We start from the raw sequence: 18,112 nt of genomic DNA, 5'->3' as shown, positions 1-18,112 counted from the left end.
TGAGAAGAGATTTGTGAATTCTCCTGCTCTGAGAAATCTTAAAAATCTTGTAACTTCACATTTTTCTTGTGATGGTTATCGTCTGGCCTGGGACGTAATGAGATCTTTGATAATAGAACTTATCATAGGTAAAATCTTATTCCTGCTGATTTAAAGTCATCATTAACAGTTGTGCCCCCTTTGGAAACAGAGCTTAAGAACTCTTTATTTCATATGATACTTATATTCATTGGATGTTTGCTGTACATAATTCATTTTTAGGTTTTCTTTTTCAAAAGCGGTGAATAGATACACAACACAGTTCTCTCCTAACCTCTTCATCTGTGTTCTCCCCTTTTCTTTGTTATTCCTGTTTCTCGATAACAACTGACAGGTTGTGAATTATATCCACACACAGAGCATAGCCTTCACACTGAAGTAATCGAGCACATGGTGAATACTTCTCAGTATCCTCCCTTCCTTACAGCACTTTCAGAATATTCTGAGGGGTGTGTGTGCTTAAATTTAATAATAATAAAACTCAAATTCTCATTCAGATATAACACTAGAATGCAGATCAACAGTTTATGATGATATATTTTGTTTTGAGATGTTTCATTCAAGCTGAATCCTGGAATCTCTGCCTCTTTTTCTTTCACTTCAAAGTGTGTTTTGTCTATAAATTCCTACACAAGTCCATCATGAGCATTGTGATCTGGGGTCTCCTTTCTTCCTTTCTCGATAACATCTTTACAGCTGATATAGATATATCTGGTCTCCTGCAGTACTTCAATCTCCCTTTTCCTTCATCCTAGCCCTCGTTCACCTTCCTTCAACCCTTTTCCTTCTTTACTCCCTTACTCCTACACTTAAACGGCTCCCACCTCTCTCTCCCTGTATTCCCATGGTATTGTGATCGGAAGGTCAGGGGCTTGGGCTGCTCTGTGTTAATAATGCCAGCTGGAAAGATTCCCAGGGCCTGTGCGGAAAATAGAAGAGATACTGCAAATAAGCAGAGTACACAGACACACTCCCAAACTTTTTAAAACACACACTCAACCACAAGGTTGGCTCAAATTTGCATAAAATGCACTCAAACCAGACAAATGTATTAAAGTAACAGAACCATGCATGCTCAGACTTGTGATGACATAAGTGTCAAAGATCCATGCAGTTATATCAGAGCCATTCATGCATTGACATGCAATTGTGCTCTTACACCCACACTACAGTCAGCCCTAGATAATGAGTTCTGTTGCAGTTAAACAGGAAAGAGTTCATAGAAGATTAGTTTTGCTATATCAAAGCCATATCTCTTCTGGTTCTAAATATACAGTACATAACATGCACAAACTGGTACTGTATAGATATGAAGTCATGGAAGCATGCACAAACATTTAATTTTACTAGTTGTCTTTATTTTCATTTTCTCTTTGTGTTGAAAAGTTGTAGTCTGAGATGACAAGATATAAAAAAGTGTGAACTTCAGAGCACTACACTTCATGGTAGCCTAAACTTGACTCTCGGCTGAAGTTTTTGTTTTGTTCTGATTTTGGGATTACCTATAAAAAAAACAAACAAAGATTTCACAGCCAGACTTCTGGATCAAAAACAGCATTTATTTTTCTGTCTCTATGTCTTATACTGTGTATACCAGCAGCAAATCAGACACCCATAATCATACAAATTAAAGCCCAAATACAAACCAACATAAGGGTAAAGATGTCCTCTGATACAGATCTGAACAGGTGTTAAAGAGGCATATTAAGCTAGGTTAAGATGGCCATAGTGTTAATGAATAACATTTATTGAAAAAGCAGCAACACTATAATATTCCTAACCCAGTCTGCCATCATTTTTGATGGTAAACAGTCAGGCAGCAGAAGCCTTTGACAGCAATGTGTAAATTGTATGTTTATGAAATACTTTAGGTAAATAAGTGGAAAAAATAGACACAAATGACAAAAATCCAAATAAAAAATAAAAAATAAAAAAAAATACCAAGTCTAATTTTATAAATATTGAAGATAGTATTAATAATAGTCAACATGGCTGATCACAGTATTTTTCTGTGACCTTTTAAGTCAGAAAAATAAAAGAAACCCATAAACTAAAACCTTGCAAGACTTTTCCAATAACTGTTACAAATATGATTTAAAGTCAGGAGGGTTACACAGAAAAAAGACAATGGAGTAAAGCTTACTGCTCCCCCTCCTATAGTGGGAACATGATCTTGGACAGGACAAGATACAGTTAAATTATATGGGGGGTAGAAAAGTGAAGTATGTCAGAGATGTTCATTAAGCAAACGTGTTAAGGCATGTGGAATATTATATCAATGCTATACTGTATCTACCTATTTATATTTAAATGTACCTACCTATATTTAGTAGCTTGTTAAGTTGCCTGAATTTGATTTTCATTATATTATAATGGTTTGATGATACAGTTTCAAAACTGTATTTATTGTTTGCTTTACTGTTTTAATTCAGTGAGGCAAGATCATAGTAACACCAATCAGTGATCAAATCACACTTATAGTTACAGTTGCTGATTTTAGCTATTTAAGTTGGCTTTTAACTCATTTTGTTGAAATCAAGCAAAACTATATGTAAGAAAGCCTCCTTGCTTGCACATGCTTTTTCAGTTCATTTGGAAGACCCATTTGTGACCGATCTTTAGCTTTTTCCTTGCTGAACAGCATTTCAGGTTATGTCGATAAAGGTCTTGTTTTACTGTGGATATAGATACTTGTCTACCTGTTTCCTCCAGCATCTTCACAACATCCTATGCTGTTGTTCTGGGGTTGATTTGCACTTTTTGCACCAAACTACATTAATCTAGGATCCTTCCTGAGCGGTATGATGGCTGCGTGGTCCCATGGTGTTTATACTTGCATACTATTGTTTGTTCAGATGAACGTGGTACCTTCAGGCATTTGGAAATTGCTCCCAAGCATAAACCAGATTTGGTTCTTGGATGATTTCTTTTGATTCTTTCTGACCCACTGGAATTGTGATATAGTCAATTAAGGTGAAACAATCTTTCTGTAAACAATTGTTGGAAAATGACTCATGTCATGCACAAAGTAGATGTCCTAAATGACTTGCCAAAACTATAGTTTGCTTATATTAAATTTGTGGAGTGGTTAAAAAATGAGTTTTAATGATTTCAAGATTTTCAAGAGTATATAAACTTCTGACTTCAACTGCAGCAGATCAAAATATTTTTGTTAATTTGGGGGTAATTCTAAAATATTTAAAACACATTTACTAAGGGTTAGGAATAGTAATAAGCTATAACTTGTGTGAAACTTTTAATTCTGTTTCTATTTCTCTGGTCTCTAAAGGCTATAGAGTACACAGCATACAGTATGACCATTTTCATGAAAAGATTAAACTAGTCTTAAAAAGATCAAGGTAGTTGGCCAACTATAGGGTTTAACATGTGTGCACAAATTTGTCTACATATCACATTTCAATTAAGTTAAGTGCACAGAAGAAATTATTCTGTATATAGATTTAGCTTTGGAAATACAATTCACAATATAAGGATAAAAAATAAATAATTTTCAGAGAATTCACTAAATAGAAGAAACAAAAATAAAAAAATAAAAATCTACAAGAAGGAATTCCAATAATCTTGAGGAAACAACCACTCAATGCTGCTAGAAACCTTGCCTACTTAAGCTTTTCAAAAGTGAAAAAAAAAATGAAATAATGAAATAAAAGATATCTTAAATCTCAGAGATTTAAAAAAATATACCACTTGTTAACTAGTTTAAATGTGTTAAAAATGTATGAATACAATAGTTTTTTATGGTTGTTACAGTGCAAATTTTATATAAATAAAATATGACTGCATTTAGATGGCGTAGTTCTGTTAATATTTGCTTGCATTCTCTTATTGTGCTTTCAAGTCTCTTCTCTTGTTGATGACAGTTGATACATTTTTCTCATTAAATACTTTTAACTCGTAGATTGGTATTTTAGAAAAGAATGCTAAAGACTACAGCTGTGGACAGAAAACACAATATAAACCCATGTGGTTATCGTTTACATGGACATTACAAAAGTAACACAAGCCCCTTCTTTAGGCCCCACACTTCAGTCAGAAAAATGAAGGACTGCTGCCTGAAAAGTGATACAATGAAGTAATACAAGGGACTGAACACAAAAAAAAAAAAAACATTTTTTTTTTTTTTATGAAGTAGAAAGCACTGTTGTATACGAAATATTCCTGCTGTCTGAAAAAAAATACGCTTATTGTTCCTACCAAAAAAAAAAAAAAAAAAAAGATGAAAGAAGTTCAAATATTAGGGTGTAGACACAGAGACAGCCTCCTGGCATGTGTGTTTGTCCAGATCATTAAGGAGGAGCTGCACATTTTTACCCACTTACACAAACTGCAACAACACAGAGGGGAGAGATGATGTCATCGCTGCTTTGAGGGACAAATATCAGTTTTGACTTTTCCTGTAGTGAATCTGATAACCAGGAAGCCTGTAAGTTGTTACTCTGTAATAGTACATCCAGACATCAGATGTGTTTGTTAAAATGGTAGTTTAAAAATTTTTAAGCCAAAATTTCGGCCTACTGCTTTTAACTCTTTTATCTTTTATGAGATAATTTAAAATGTTCCATTTGAACACAGTAGAATCCAAGAAATTATAAAGTGGGTTTATTTTGTGTTTGTTCAAATCCTGAAACCTGATAATGATTAGAAAAGGTCAAAATATCCTGAAAATGCCACTGTACAGCAGGTAAATGGGAGTTCTCTCAGAGGACAACATTTTTGATACATGAAGAAAAATTTGATTAACCCAGTTATCTACAATCAAGTTTTCACTCATACCTCCTTTCTAAAAGTCATATGAAACTGAACCAGTCTACCCTCTCTTTTGGTCACACTCAGGTATATATCTCTTGACGTCCATTGGGTGTATGTCCCCCATTGAGTGTCCCCATTCTCTGGTTGTCCATGATCTGAAGCACGTCCTCTAAGATGGATGGCCCAAGGTCAAGATGGAGGGAAAGGAGAGAACCGGCGTTAGAGAGATATGGTCTTTCTTCCCCCTCTCCATCCCTTACACACGTTTCATCTTCCTTAGTATCTGGCCATGGCTCATACCTACGCAAATGATGGGGAGAGCAGTCTGGAGATGCAGGCAGTGATGCATGCCCTGATAGGCCCAAGTTCCTCTCCTCCAGGTGAAGTCTGGGAGGTTTGGGAGGTGGAGCGAGAGACGGAGATGTTGGGGGAGACTGGGTCATTATCAGAGCATCCGTATGTTGAGATTGGGCTGTTTGCACCTCAGCAGTCGGCATTGCAGCCGAAGTCACCGGAATTTGTACAAGAAGGGTGAGTGCCTGAACTCCTCCAATGATAGGAAGTGATAGTGCATTTTTCAACAGGGGTGAGCTATCATTGGCTGGTGGGTGACTACTTACACTTTCTGAGCGACTTAATTGGCATGTTCCCTGGTGATCTTGTTGCCCCGGTAACAGGTGAAATTTACCTTGTAAGAAAGACAAGTCACCAAAAAGATCATCAGCCCCCCCTCCACTGCCAATGTGGATGGTGTGTCGAAAGTCTCCCAGTGGGGGGCTGATCATGTCAGATGAAAGAAGGTCACGCAGCTTTTCCTTCTTTCCTTTGTGGCTTCCCCTTTTAAGGTATATGGGAGCCTTTGTAGACATGTCTTACCCACCGCGTCCTCCCGCACAACAGTGAGACAGACCTTGCAGCAGTGTTAATGGAACAGAGGAAAGGTGGAGAGAACAAATGGACTAGACTACACACAAGAGGAGACAGTTCATAGCACACTAACCATGCAAAGTCAAGACACTTAAAATATTGACTCCTTCTTCTGACAAAATCCTGATTGAAATGTAGAATGTATCTTCATAAACAAAGCCCAGGTACTTCCAGAATTTCCATGTGCTGTCCACATCCAGAAGGACAGGATTCCTATGAGGACAACAACCCTGGCATCCTTATATACAGTACACTCCTCTTTGCCTGCAATTTGTGAGAGAAAGAGAAATAATTTTTAGGGTTTTTTTGTATTTAGCACATAAACTGTAGCACACTAACCGTACGTTCACACCAGAGGCGGCGAGAGCGTCAAATCGACCGGAAGTCATTATTTTTCAATGACAGCCAGCGTCTCTCTGCGGCGAGAAGCGGCGCGGCGAGTCTTGGGCGGCGTGGGCGTCAGATGGAAGTTCAAGCGCAGTCAACATTATGGTAATGAGCTGTGATGCGGTTCGGCGGCAACCAATTGGAATATAGAAGTGCTCCGCTCTAGCGATGTCGAGAACACAACCGTGTAAACATTGGTTCCCACCAAACATTCGTTCCGAAGATAAAATGTAGAAACGAATTATTGCCGTGACGGGTTTCCCTGTAATATATGACCAAGACCACAGTTATTATTACAAATGTATTTTATTTTGATAACAAACAACTATAATTTTAATTACTTTTGCCATCGATCGATTTCTTATTTTCACATTTTAAAGAGTTCATGAGGATATACGCTACTTGTGATCGGTCGGCAAAAAGTAAATGGTCGACATGTCTGGATGTTTAAATTGCGGCCCCTTTAAATATAGTTCACAAAACAAAGCATTCTGAACAAACGTTGCCGCTTATTTCAACTACGTCAGAGCGTCCACGAGCGTCCTTGAGCGTCGAAGGCAGGGCTGCCAGAGCGAATTTTGACGCTCTCGCCGCTTCTGGTGTGAACGTACAGTAATTCTACACTCATTTTGTAAGTTTGATTTTCTAAGCATCAGTGATACCGTATGTGATGCATTTCTGGTTCTCTTTTTGTTTGCTTGTCATTTTTATTTACATCTAAACTTGTGGAGCCAATCTTCAAAATAAAAACAGCTAGAGCCCATATCACATTACAAATGATGAAAATAGTCCAAAAAGTAAACCAAAATCAGAGCTTAAGGTCAACTTTAGAGAGAGGGATTGACTTACAACAGAAAGAAAAGTCAGAAAATGTAATAAGAAGAGAGAGAGAGATAATCAAGGTTTGTTAGTCTTGGCACAGTTGACTTGCACAATATAATGGAGATGATTATATAACGTCTCCATGTATCTGCTGATTGTAGACTCGGCTGCTCTTTTTCAAGAACTGTGGCTGTTCGAGCATTCACTTACTGTACATTTCAATTAGTTTGTTCATAAAAATAGGAAGAGTATTCTGTGTTTGTGTTGATTGCATGAAGTACAGTTAATAATATTTGTATTTGTGGTGTGTGAATATATAACGGTACAGTAGAAGTCTAATGTAGTAAATACGTATGTACACACTAGTAGAATACATCACAAAATAAGTTTGTGAGCTAAAAGGTTTAACATACTTTGCAGTGTATAGGTGTGTGTGCATGCTGTAGGCACAATATATCAGGGGTTCTGGAGCATGACTCGTATCGCATACCTTCAGCATTAAATCATACCTCTGAAGTTACATCAGTTAACTATATCCTGGTGTGTGTGTACTTCCTTTAACCTTGACTACATACAAAATCAAAGTGAGCTTAACTGGCGGACATATCGACCAAAGACAAAGGGCCAGTGTTTCCATTTCAAGTGTGGGAAAAGCCACCTCAGTGTAACATAAGTGACCAAGCAAAAGTCAGAAAGGCTATGAAATGTCCCAGCGCAAAAACTCTCAGAACTCCAGAAGAAAAACAAAACACACACAAGCAAAGCAAATCAGCTGCAGTTCAAGCTCCAGTTCAAGAGAAAAATGCTCATGCACGAACACTGAATGGAGGAACTTTTTCCATTCTAGCATCTGATTGTGTGCAGCCTCATGCATAGATCTGAGCCTCAATAACACTAAACTAAATGCTGATCCTAGGTGTGTGTGTGTGTGTGTGTGTGTGTGTGTGTGTGTATCTTGCTATGCATATGTGAGTGAGCATGGCAAATATGCACATGTATGCGCATTAACATGCTTCACACCATGTCATTTCTGTAGATAGAAGCTGGTGTGCTGACTCACTCAATTGAGCAAAATAATGACGAACCACAGTTAAACAGAGAGAAAGTCAGAGAGTAATTAGCACATACATTCCAGCCCTAACCAAACCAACACATAAAGAGTCAGAGTGATTCATTACATTACATTGCAACCTTCAAGTATTTTGTCTTTTTGTGTGGTGCCATTTGGATTTAAGGCAGTGATATGATCTGGGATTGCATCAATTGGTCAGGTCTAGGCAATAAATTAAGTCAGCTGACTACCTGAATGTACTGGACGACCAGATTATCCCATCAATGGATTTTTTTCTTCCCTAATGGCACGGACATATTCCAGGATGACAATCCAGGATACAAAAATTGTGAAAGAGTGGTTCAGGATCTTGTATTACATTTCAATCTACTGTTAAGAATAAAATCTCTAGGGGGCCTGGGTAGCTCAGCGAGAATTGATGCTGATTACCACACCAGGAGTCGCGAGTTCGAATCCAGGGTGTGCTGAGTGACTCCAGCCAGGTCTCCTAAGCAACCATATAGGCCCGGTTGCTAGGGAGGGTAGAGTCAAAATTGCTCTCAATGGGGCACGTGGTACTTTGTGCATGGAAAGGAACATGAGCCTCCACATGCTGTGAGTCTCCGTGGTGTCATGCACGTGATAAAATGTAGATTGACGATTGTCCTCCGCCACCCGGATTGAGGTGAGTAACCGCGCCACCACGAGGTCCTAGTAAGTAGTGGGAACTGGGCATTCCAAAATTGGGGAGAAAGAGAGATAAAAGAAATAAAAGAAAAATAATGAAATCTCTAGAGAAGAATTAACTTAAATCTGACAAGCGTTAAAACATTTCACTGCATAAATTGGTTGATACATTTCATACAAAATCTATGTTTAAACACGGTCCCTTAACACCTACTTAGTTTAATAATTTTAAACCATGACTTGCACTATACATAAGTAATATTGGGATTATATTCATGATGTTAGCCAGAGGGGAACTGGCCTCCACAGTAAGTCTGGTTTCTCCCAAAATTTTTCTCCATTAATCAACATCTTATAGTCGCCTTTGGCTTGCTCAGTGGGGTTAAAAATTAAATAATTATTTTATTATTTATTATTAAACACAATTCAAAATAGTATTATATCTATTTAGACACTGATGACTCATCGACATTATAGACATTACAGTTTTATCTTCTGTTAATGCCTGATTTTCTGTAAAGCTGCTTTGAAACGATGTGTGTTGTGAAAGGTGCTATACAAATAAAATTGACTTGACTTGAAAGTAATGTTAAACTGCAAATCTGTGCACAGTTGTAGGATATGGCATAACATTAGCAACATTTTTAAGTTGTTGCAGGAATAACAATGGTTTAAAAAAAGATTCATTTTTACCGCACTTCTAGTCTAACACCGCTCGCCATTGTCATATAAGATAGCCAATCAAATTGATGAAGGCGGCACTCAAGTTCAAGGCGCTGAAAAGGAACCTTGTGGATTATTCCAATGCCATGTATCAGCTAGCAGTTCAGGGTAAGAGTTTTTGTGTCATGTGAGATGCAAGTATCTAACTAAACATGCAATATTTGACCACTGTTTGATGAATGAAATGTTATACAGACTGACATTAATTTCCAAGGGTGCAATCTATGCACCATTTGGTGAAATTCACTGTTTTGAATGTAAAAATGTAATGTAGGCTACAGTATGTGATTTGTATGTCATTCATCACCGTGATTGTGAAAACATTAACGGAGCAGTTTTCAGCTAATCAGGTTTAAGACAAAAGAATGTGTGTATGTTATGAATTAATTTAATGAATGTGGTGATCTGGCAGGCTTTTGAAGCAGCTTTTTAGATAATTCTCTTGACATTGTCTTAAGAAAATTATCTTTTAAAAAAAAACACAAAGTAGAGCGTTTTCACCCACAAATTAGAACTAGAACATTAGGTAATAATTTCAAATCAATTTAAGATTTTCTAAATAATTTATGTCTTTAATTAATTCTGAATTTTCTACAGCATCTCCTAAGAGTCTACTTTTAAAAGAGACCATTTTATTTTGAGTATGTCTTGTCAGGTTTGTGCTCAAATAAATTTGCCACCAGTTAAAGGAGTAGAAGTCATCTAAAAAAACAAAAAACAAATGCTGGGGTTTTTCTTGGAATATGAAAATAGATATTTTAAGCAGCTCTATTACATAGAATAACAGTTTATAGTGAGAAGGAACTGTCGAGCTTCAAAAAGTACAAACACTATAATGTTCTATTAAAGGTTCAGTGTAAAGACATCATAACAGTAGTCCAAATGTCTTGCATGATATTTCAAGCGTTCTGGGGAATTTTTATGGTATATTTATAATGATTTTTTTTTCTTCACTTTGGACCTTGAGAGCAGTGGTCAATATGAAGTATTTTTGTGTGGAAAAGAGCAGCATTGGGATTCCTGAAGAAAATATTGTGTTAAGAATTATTCTGGGAGAAAAAACAACAACAAACTTGAAGGCAGTGAGTAATTTTGTGTATTTATATGCCAGCTAACATTTTACAGATACATCAGTGATGAAAAGAAATTCTATGTATATTTGTCTTTTCAGCACAAAAAAGAATGAAAAGATGACAGAAACAGGCAAATTGCTAGCAATGCAGACACAGTGTTTGTCGTGTACTGTGAGAACATTAAAAATACATGTATCTTTTAAAATCAAAAAGTATAAAAATGTTGGGCCTTTATCACATTTCAAGCCTTTATTCAGAAAATTATTGCATTCAGCGCCTTATATATTAAAGGACCAAAGAGGATCATTATATGTGACCTCAACACCCATGACCCCTCACCCCCTATGTTCAAGACATGGTTATGGTCTTGATACAAATAAATCAATAAATAAGAGGTTATAATGAAATAGAGCCTTTCCAGAGAAGAGGAATCAGGAATTAGTCCTGTACGGACTTGCAGAAGAGTGTCAGGAATAACAAATTACTTTTCATGTTATTCTGATATTTCTTTGTTTATAACAGTCTAGTCATGGATAATAAACTGTTCAGTCGAACGGATTCTGGAGAATATGATATGTACCACCATTTAACTCAAAGCAACGCATTGACATTTTCACTACATGTGGACAACTAACTATGGAGAAAATTCTAAAGGCCAAATTCCGAAAGTTCTTTATTGGTTTGGGAACAGAAGTGAAATATGTTGCTGCAAGCGCAAACGGGGCATTGTGCTCGGACAAGCCTTCAACAGACTGTTCTGTTTGTTAGGGGGGGGGGGTTTCCACTCAAAAAATACTTTTGCCTATTTGCAAGATGTATCCATTTCAATTGAATAACAAATTTCCATCTAATTGAATTAACTAATCTTTAACAAAATAAAATGTATATATCTTACAAAATGCAAGTTTTATTCATTACATTTTCTTCAAGACTATTCAATTAAATTACATGGAAATGTATTATGGATCTTAAAAATAAGCAAAAATATTTTTTGGAGTGTCCTAGACTTTTTCCACTCTTTTAAATTAGATTTTTAGACTTGAAGAACACATTTATTATTAAAGCAAAAAAAATCCCACAATATTACCCTACGGCGATGACTTCCATAACAGGGACATTCCACGTGACATCTGTCATAGGCGGACACAATAGGCAATTTTCTTTATGTTTGAAGAATAATTTCAGTGCATCAATTACATCACACCATGGCCGTATCAAATAATAATTGGATTAATCGCCACTTCGCCTGACCACATTCTGTCATGTTGCCTAATAAAAGAAAAGATGTGAAGAAAGAAAACTTTGCGTAAACTTAAATTATTCGGTGGAATACGCCATAAATGCGCTCACAAATGAATACAGTACATGTGAAAGTAATTTTCCCAGCATGGAACTTAAACTGAAACCTGCATTTTGTGCCTACCGTTGAGAGATGAGGTGCACTCGCTGTCCGTATGGTCAATTCCACTCCAAATTCAATCTATATGCAGGTCCTTCTGGTCAAACATCTATTACCTACCATCCGACCTTCTAAATTCTGTAAATCAAATATTCTTCTTTCAGCGCAAAACCGGCAGAACTGACAGAGGTACATAAATAACCCTTACACTTGATACCGCATGCCTATACCATGTGTATGTGCTGATCCAGTAAACCCCAGCCGTGTTATAGAGATCTGTAAGCTCCCCAAACTCACATCTGCACTGCTGGAACAGGGCGTCACATTTTGTCAGGTAAACAGGACTGGAATCTATGGATCTGGATCGGCGTTTATTTTTCCAATTGTCTTATCCATGCCGTTATTTGGCGTTTACCACTGATCTTGTCGCGCTTCGTCAGTGTTGCTGAAAATTCCAGCGCCATAGTTTTGTGAATCTGCCATCGGCACGCACGCACACACTTTTGTACGCCGGTTAAGCATCTAACTTCAAGATTTTACACCCTTCACATTCTAAAAACCACCAGCGCAAGCATTTACGCATGCTTACGTGAGTGCATATTAAAAAGAGTGAATCTGTCTCTGCCCTTCCTTATAGGCAACCTCACATTCCTCACATAGTTAACATACACATACACAATGGGATATACAGTTGAAGTCAGAAGTTTACATACACTTAGGTTGAAGTCATTAAAACTAATTTTTTAACCACTACACAGATTTCATATTAGCAAACGTAGTTCTGGCTAGTAGTTAAGAACATTTACTTTGTGCGTGGCACAAGTAATTTTTCCAATAATCGTTTACAAACAGATCTAATTGACTATATCACAATTCCACTGGGTCAGACGTTTACATACAATAAGTTAACTGTGCCTTTAAGCAGCTTGGAAAATTCCAGGAAATTATATCAAGCCTTTAGACAATTAGCTTCTAATAGGCTAATTGGAGGTGTACCTGTGGATTTATTTTAAGGCCTGCCTTCAAACTCAGTGCCTCTTTGCTTGACATCATGGGGAAATCAAAAGACCTCAGAAAAAAAATTATGGTCCTCCACAAATCTGGTTCATCCTTGGGAGCAATTTTCAAATGGCTGAAGGTACCATGTGCAACTGTTCAAACAATAGTATGCAAGTATAAACACCATGGGACCACACAGCCATCATATCGCTCAGGAAGGAGACGCATACGGTCTCCTAGAGGTGAACGTAGTTTGGTGCGAAAAGTGCAATTCAATCCCAGAACAACAGCAAAGGACCTTGTGAAGATGCTGGAGGAAACAGGTAGACAAGTATCTATATCCACAGTAAAACGAGTCCTATATCGACATAACCTGAAAGGCTGCTCAGCAAGCAAGCCACTGCTCCAAAACTTCCATAAAAAAAGCCAGATTTTTTTTACAGTTTGCAAATGCACATGGGGACAAAGTTCTGACTTTTTGGAGAAATGTCCTCTGGTCTTATAAAAAAGTTTTGTAACTGTTTGGCCATAATGACCATTGTTATGAATGGAGGATAAAGAGTGAGGCTTGCAAGCCGAAGAACACCATCCCAACCATGAAGCATGGGGGTGGCAGCATCAATTTGTGGGGGTGCTCTGCTGCAAGAGGGACTGGTGCACTTCACAAAATAGATGGCATCATGAGGAAGGAATTTATGTGGATATATTGAAGAAACATCTCAAGACATCAGCCATTAATTTAAAGCTCTGTCACAAATGGGTCTTCCAAATGGATAATGACCCCAAGCAAACCTCCAAAGTTGTGGCAATAAGCATAACCAAGTCAAGGTATTGGAGTGGCCATCACAAAGCCCTGGCCTCAATCTGATGGTGTGCGAGCAAGGAGACCTACAAACCTGACTCCGTTACACCAGTTCTGTGGGGCCAAAATTCCAGCAACTTATCGTAAAAAATTGTGGAAGGCCACCCAAAATGTTTGACTCAAGTTAAACAATTAGAGGCAATGCTACTAAATACTAACAAATTGTATGTAAACTTCTGACACACTGGGATCGTGATGAAAGAAATAAAAGCTGAAATAAATCACTCTCTACCATTATTCTGACATTTCACATTCTTGAAATAAAGTAGTGATCCTAACTGACCTAATACAGGGAATGTTTTTTTACGATTAAATGTCAGAATTTATACATAAAAGTATAAAGGTATTTGGCTAAGGTGTATGTAAACTTTTGACTTAAACTGTATTCGTAGATAACTATCCTCAATTTATTTGAACAACACTTCAGCAAAGATTTATTACACATGCTGAAATTGGCCTCTGAGTACCACTGACCTTTAGCTAGCACAGCAGCCAGCAGCTTGCCCAAACACATCAGTCGTTTAAACCAGGATCTTAGGTCTAACAATATAAAATCTACACCAAGACTATATCCTGGCTGGGACTATCCTTTAATCTATATTCCATCTGATTTTGGGGAGGTGGTTTTATAAGACCTCATGGTCTTCTCACTCTCTCCCGCACAGTATGTTTTTTTTCTTTCTGTTTTTTTTCCGTTAATGGATTTGTAAAGTAGTATTTTAAATGTTACATGTGCAAATAAACTATAAACTATAAACTATATTTTCATTGGAAGATGCAATGCTGCTTAATAAATAAAAAATAAAAAAACACCCTCAATCATTTGCTATAGCAGAACAAGATCTAGAACTGTAAATTAACACACAAAAACCCTGACATTAAGAACTCCCATTCTCGGATTCATTCTCAGGCAATTAATAGGAGCCATGCAAAGCATCTGATGTATTTTTGAGGTGGTGGGTATTTGCCTGGGTGGAGTGCTTCCTGCTTTAAGGCACCAAGTTTCTGGTTTATGCTAGAAGCTTCCAATTCAGAATGAGAACCCAGAAGCATATTAAAAGACACCAATTTAACTACTTGCAATCACTATCATTTTTATGTGGGGCCACCTCCATTCCATCTGAAGAATGTGGATCTATAGACCAAATCAAGAATGAAATGTGTCATTACCACAGAAATGTATATTTTCCATTTGTGTTATCTGTTATTCTTAAAGCTCATCATAATGATTAGTCACAATTCTATTAAACTCTGTTAAGATGCTGATAATTTGTTATGAACTTGTTTGAATTCTGTAAATTTTTACATTTAAATAATTTGTGTTACCTAAAACACTTGGGACTAGTTCACCCAAAAATGATAAATTCTCTCATCATTTAGTCACCCTCATGTGGTCTCAAACTCGTATGACTTTCTTTCTTCAGCGGAATACAAACAAAGACATTTAAAATGGTGTATGATGTGTTTGTGTCCATTTACATTGTTATTATTTCAATATTTATGGTGAGTGAATATTTTTGTCTGTTTCTTTCCAAAACCACTCATATAGTTTTAGAAGATGGATTAAACCACTGGAGCCATATTGATTACTGCTTTTATGTGCTTTTTGGAGCTTTACATTTTTGGACCTCATTGACTTAAACACATCATAGATCCTTATTTGATAAAAATTGTTTGTGTTCCGCAGAAGTCATAAAAGTTTGAGATGGCATGAGGGTAAGAGCCGTCTAAATGATGATAAAATAATAACATTTTGAGAAATTAATCATTTTTAGGTTAACTGGTGAATTATCCCTTTAAAATGAAACCTGCCTCAAAGCCCGTTTTCTTTCTCTCTTCTTCGTGATTTTCTAATTACAGCATTGTTTGAAAGGTTTTGCCCAACATATGGGGACCAGAATGTAGCTAAAACATCTCACCTTTCTCACTTCCTCCCAGATTTGCTGCAGCTCTGAATTCCTCACTTTCTTCACCTTTTTTATGTCTATCTTCTTATCTGCCCTCATGACCTCATATGCTCTTTTGAACCACAAGCCCTCATCCTCACACATATTTGCCTGCAGACAATCTGGAGTTATAATCTTGAGTGTGTCTATGTGTGCAGTCAGCTTTGATTGGGAATCGGGGCCAGCTATTATTCATCTTTCTCTGTTCTCCAAATCCACGCCAGATGTGCATTTTGTAAAGCAGACCTGAACACACATGCACACACGCACAAGCAAAAACATGATGCATACCACTCCCAGCAACACATTATATGTCAGATATTGCCTTTAGAGCCATAAAGTCTGACTATAGTATCTTTCATACATTATGAAAGATGAGATGATTTATGGGCCTTTTTTTTTTTTTTTTTACTAGTGAGGACCACCTAAAATGTCCTCACTAGTGGGTTTTCAACAAGTTTTACTATATTATTTAGGACATTAAAAATGATTTGCACACAAATATAGTGAAACCTGTACCAACACACACACAAAATTCCAACACTACTGCTCTCTCTCTCTCTCTCTCTCTCTCTCTCTCTCTCTCTTCTCTCTCTCTCTCTGCAGATTTCATGTCAGTGAAAATGGTATCATATGTGGATTGTTGGAAGAGGGGCTAATTGGATAAATGAACTAAAATGCAGTGTCTACCCCCTTGAAACAAGTATTTGCAAATTCAACAGTCAAATGTCAAAAAAAGTTCAACAATCCTTTTCTCACATGAAAGACAAGCTAAATTATATATATATATATATATATATATATATATATATATATATATATATATATATATATATATATATATATATATATATAATTATTTATTTATTTTTTGGCTTTGATGTGTCTGACTAGCCTACAAAGGAGATCATACACTTTTAATTAGCCTAGTTAATAGGCTACGTGGGCAATCAATAAACGTGAACATATATGTATGTTTGTTTTTTACCAGACCTTCAAAAAACATTTGTTGAGGTAACAATTTCCGAGGTCCGTTTAAAAATGTAGGGCTATATGTAACTCGGGGAGCTATTACATTAATGATCATACATGGTTTTCCCTGTTGCTCGATGTCTCTCTCTCTCTCACGCGCACTGAACTATGCGGACTCTATATTCTGTGTGATTCCTCTCAGTTCTGCGTCTCATTCCTTAAACACGAACGGAGCGCAATTCACTCAACACCCTTGATATGAAATGTGTGCATTGGCCTATCTGCAACGCAAACACGTTTCAACACATTTGTAGCTCAGAGTCTAGTTTGACTGACAACACGCACACGCGCCAGTATTTCCACTCTGTAAATGCTATCGACGGTTATTGAGAAGTTTCTCACAGTCCCGATAACAAATCAACCGAACGAACATACACGCCTTTCCTAGAAACCATTGCGCAAACAACAAAAAATAACCTGCAAAATGAGGCCAGTCACACCCTAAAATGCCTTTGTTTAATCTTTCTCGAATTCTAGAACAAGCCCTCATACTGGTGTTGAACAGTCGAGATAAAAGTTAGGCTATTCCTTACTAAAGTTATTGTGACCAAAATACCCTAGATTCTATAGGAAATTATTACTACTATAAAGCCATGAAAAATACACCAATATCTGATCTCCTTAGTGGAAGAAGCTTTCTTAACATAATTTCCTTACCTTGTTTTTTTTTTTAATACAAAAGTGATTATAACAACAATAATAGTAGCCTACTTACTATTTAGGTGAAACTGGTTATTTTTGTAAAGGGTACATTTAGTTATCTTGCCTGTACAAAGGCAGAGATAAAGCAATATGCATAAAGAAAATGAAAGCAATTTACTTACAACAATTCAGTTGGCAGAGCTCGAAAGTCAGTCTCCGTTATGTACTAATGATCTGTTTTCATCAATCAGAGCTTTTGAAAGGCTTGAAGCGCTCAGTGACACTGGACGAGGGTCCGGCCCCTCACTCTGCGCTCAGGCAGTTTTAACGGTCGCTGGGTAACGCGCCATTGTGACTGAACACAAAGAGGGGGCACGAGGGGCTGAAGGTGAGTTGAGGGTGCTGTCACAATTTTAAAATTGGCTTAACATGCTGGTGCTGCGTTGCCAAGCGATTTTGAACACTGGATAGACTTGATACATGGTGCTCGTCAAACTCGAATGGGTTAAAATAATTATAAGAGGAGGAAGGACTTGCTTACACATTACAAAAACTAACTAGGGGATTTGCATACTGAGTATCTGAACCATGCAAATCATGGCACATATAGAACAAAGCATAAAAGGGACAGTTGAGAGGCAAACACAGGACATTTCCTCTGAGATTCAGGCCTTTTTAAAGGAATAGTTCAACCCAAAAATGAAACTTCTCTAATCTACACAACCCTCATTGCCATCCAAGATGTGTATGACT

At 37.1% G+C, this 18,112-nt stretch overlaps 1 protein-coding gene across 3 annotated transcripts; it reads right to left on the bottom strand.

Moving 5' to 3' along the window:
* Window positions 1-1,399: 1,399 nt before the first annotated feature.
* Window positions 1,400-17,712, bottom strand: LOC127639825 (cdc42 effector protein 2-like). Of its 3 annotated transcripts, none has more exons than XM_052122093.1 (2): window positions 17,542-17,712; window positions 1,400-6,000 (listed from the first exon to the last, which is right to left on the bottom strand). In XM_052122093.1, exon 2 carries the CDS (start codon window positions 5,676-5,678, stop codon window positions 4,890-4,892), a length of 789 nt encoding a protein of 262 aa, XP_051978053.1. In that variant the 5' UTR covers window positions 5,679-6,000; window positions 17,542-17,712; the 3' UTR covers window positions 1,400-4,889. The 3 variants fall into 3 exon arrangements, with proteins under 3 accessions (XP_051978053.1, XP_051978063.1, XP_051978044.1); XM_052122103.1 differs by lacking the exon at window positions 17,542-17,712 and adding an exon at window positions 12,176-12,555; XM_052122084.1 differs by lacking the exon at window positions 17,542-17,712 and adding an exon at window positions 11,903-12,163.
* Between the last annotated feature and the right edge of the window lie 400 nt (window positions 17,713-18,112).

Source organism: Xyrauchen texanus, chromosome 4 (assembly GCF_025860055.1).
Source record: "Xyrauchen texanus isolate HMW12.3.18 chromosome 4, RBS_HiC_50CHRs, whole genome shotgun sequence".
NCBI classification, from domain to species: Eukaryota; Metazoa; Chordata; class Actinopteri; order Cypriniformes; family Catostomidae; genus Xyrauchen; species Xyrauchen texanus.
This window is presented reverse-complemented; position numbering and strand designations above follow the sequence as displayed.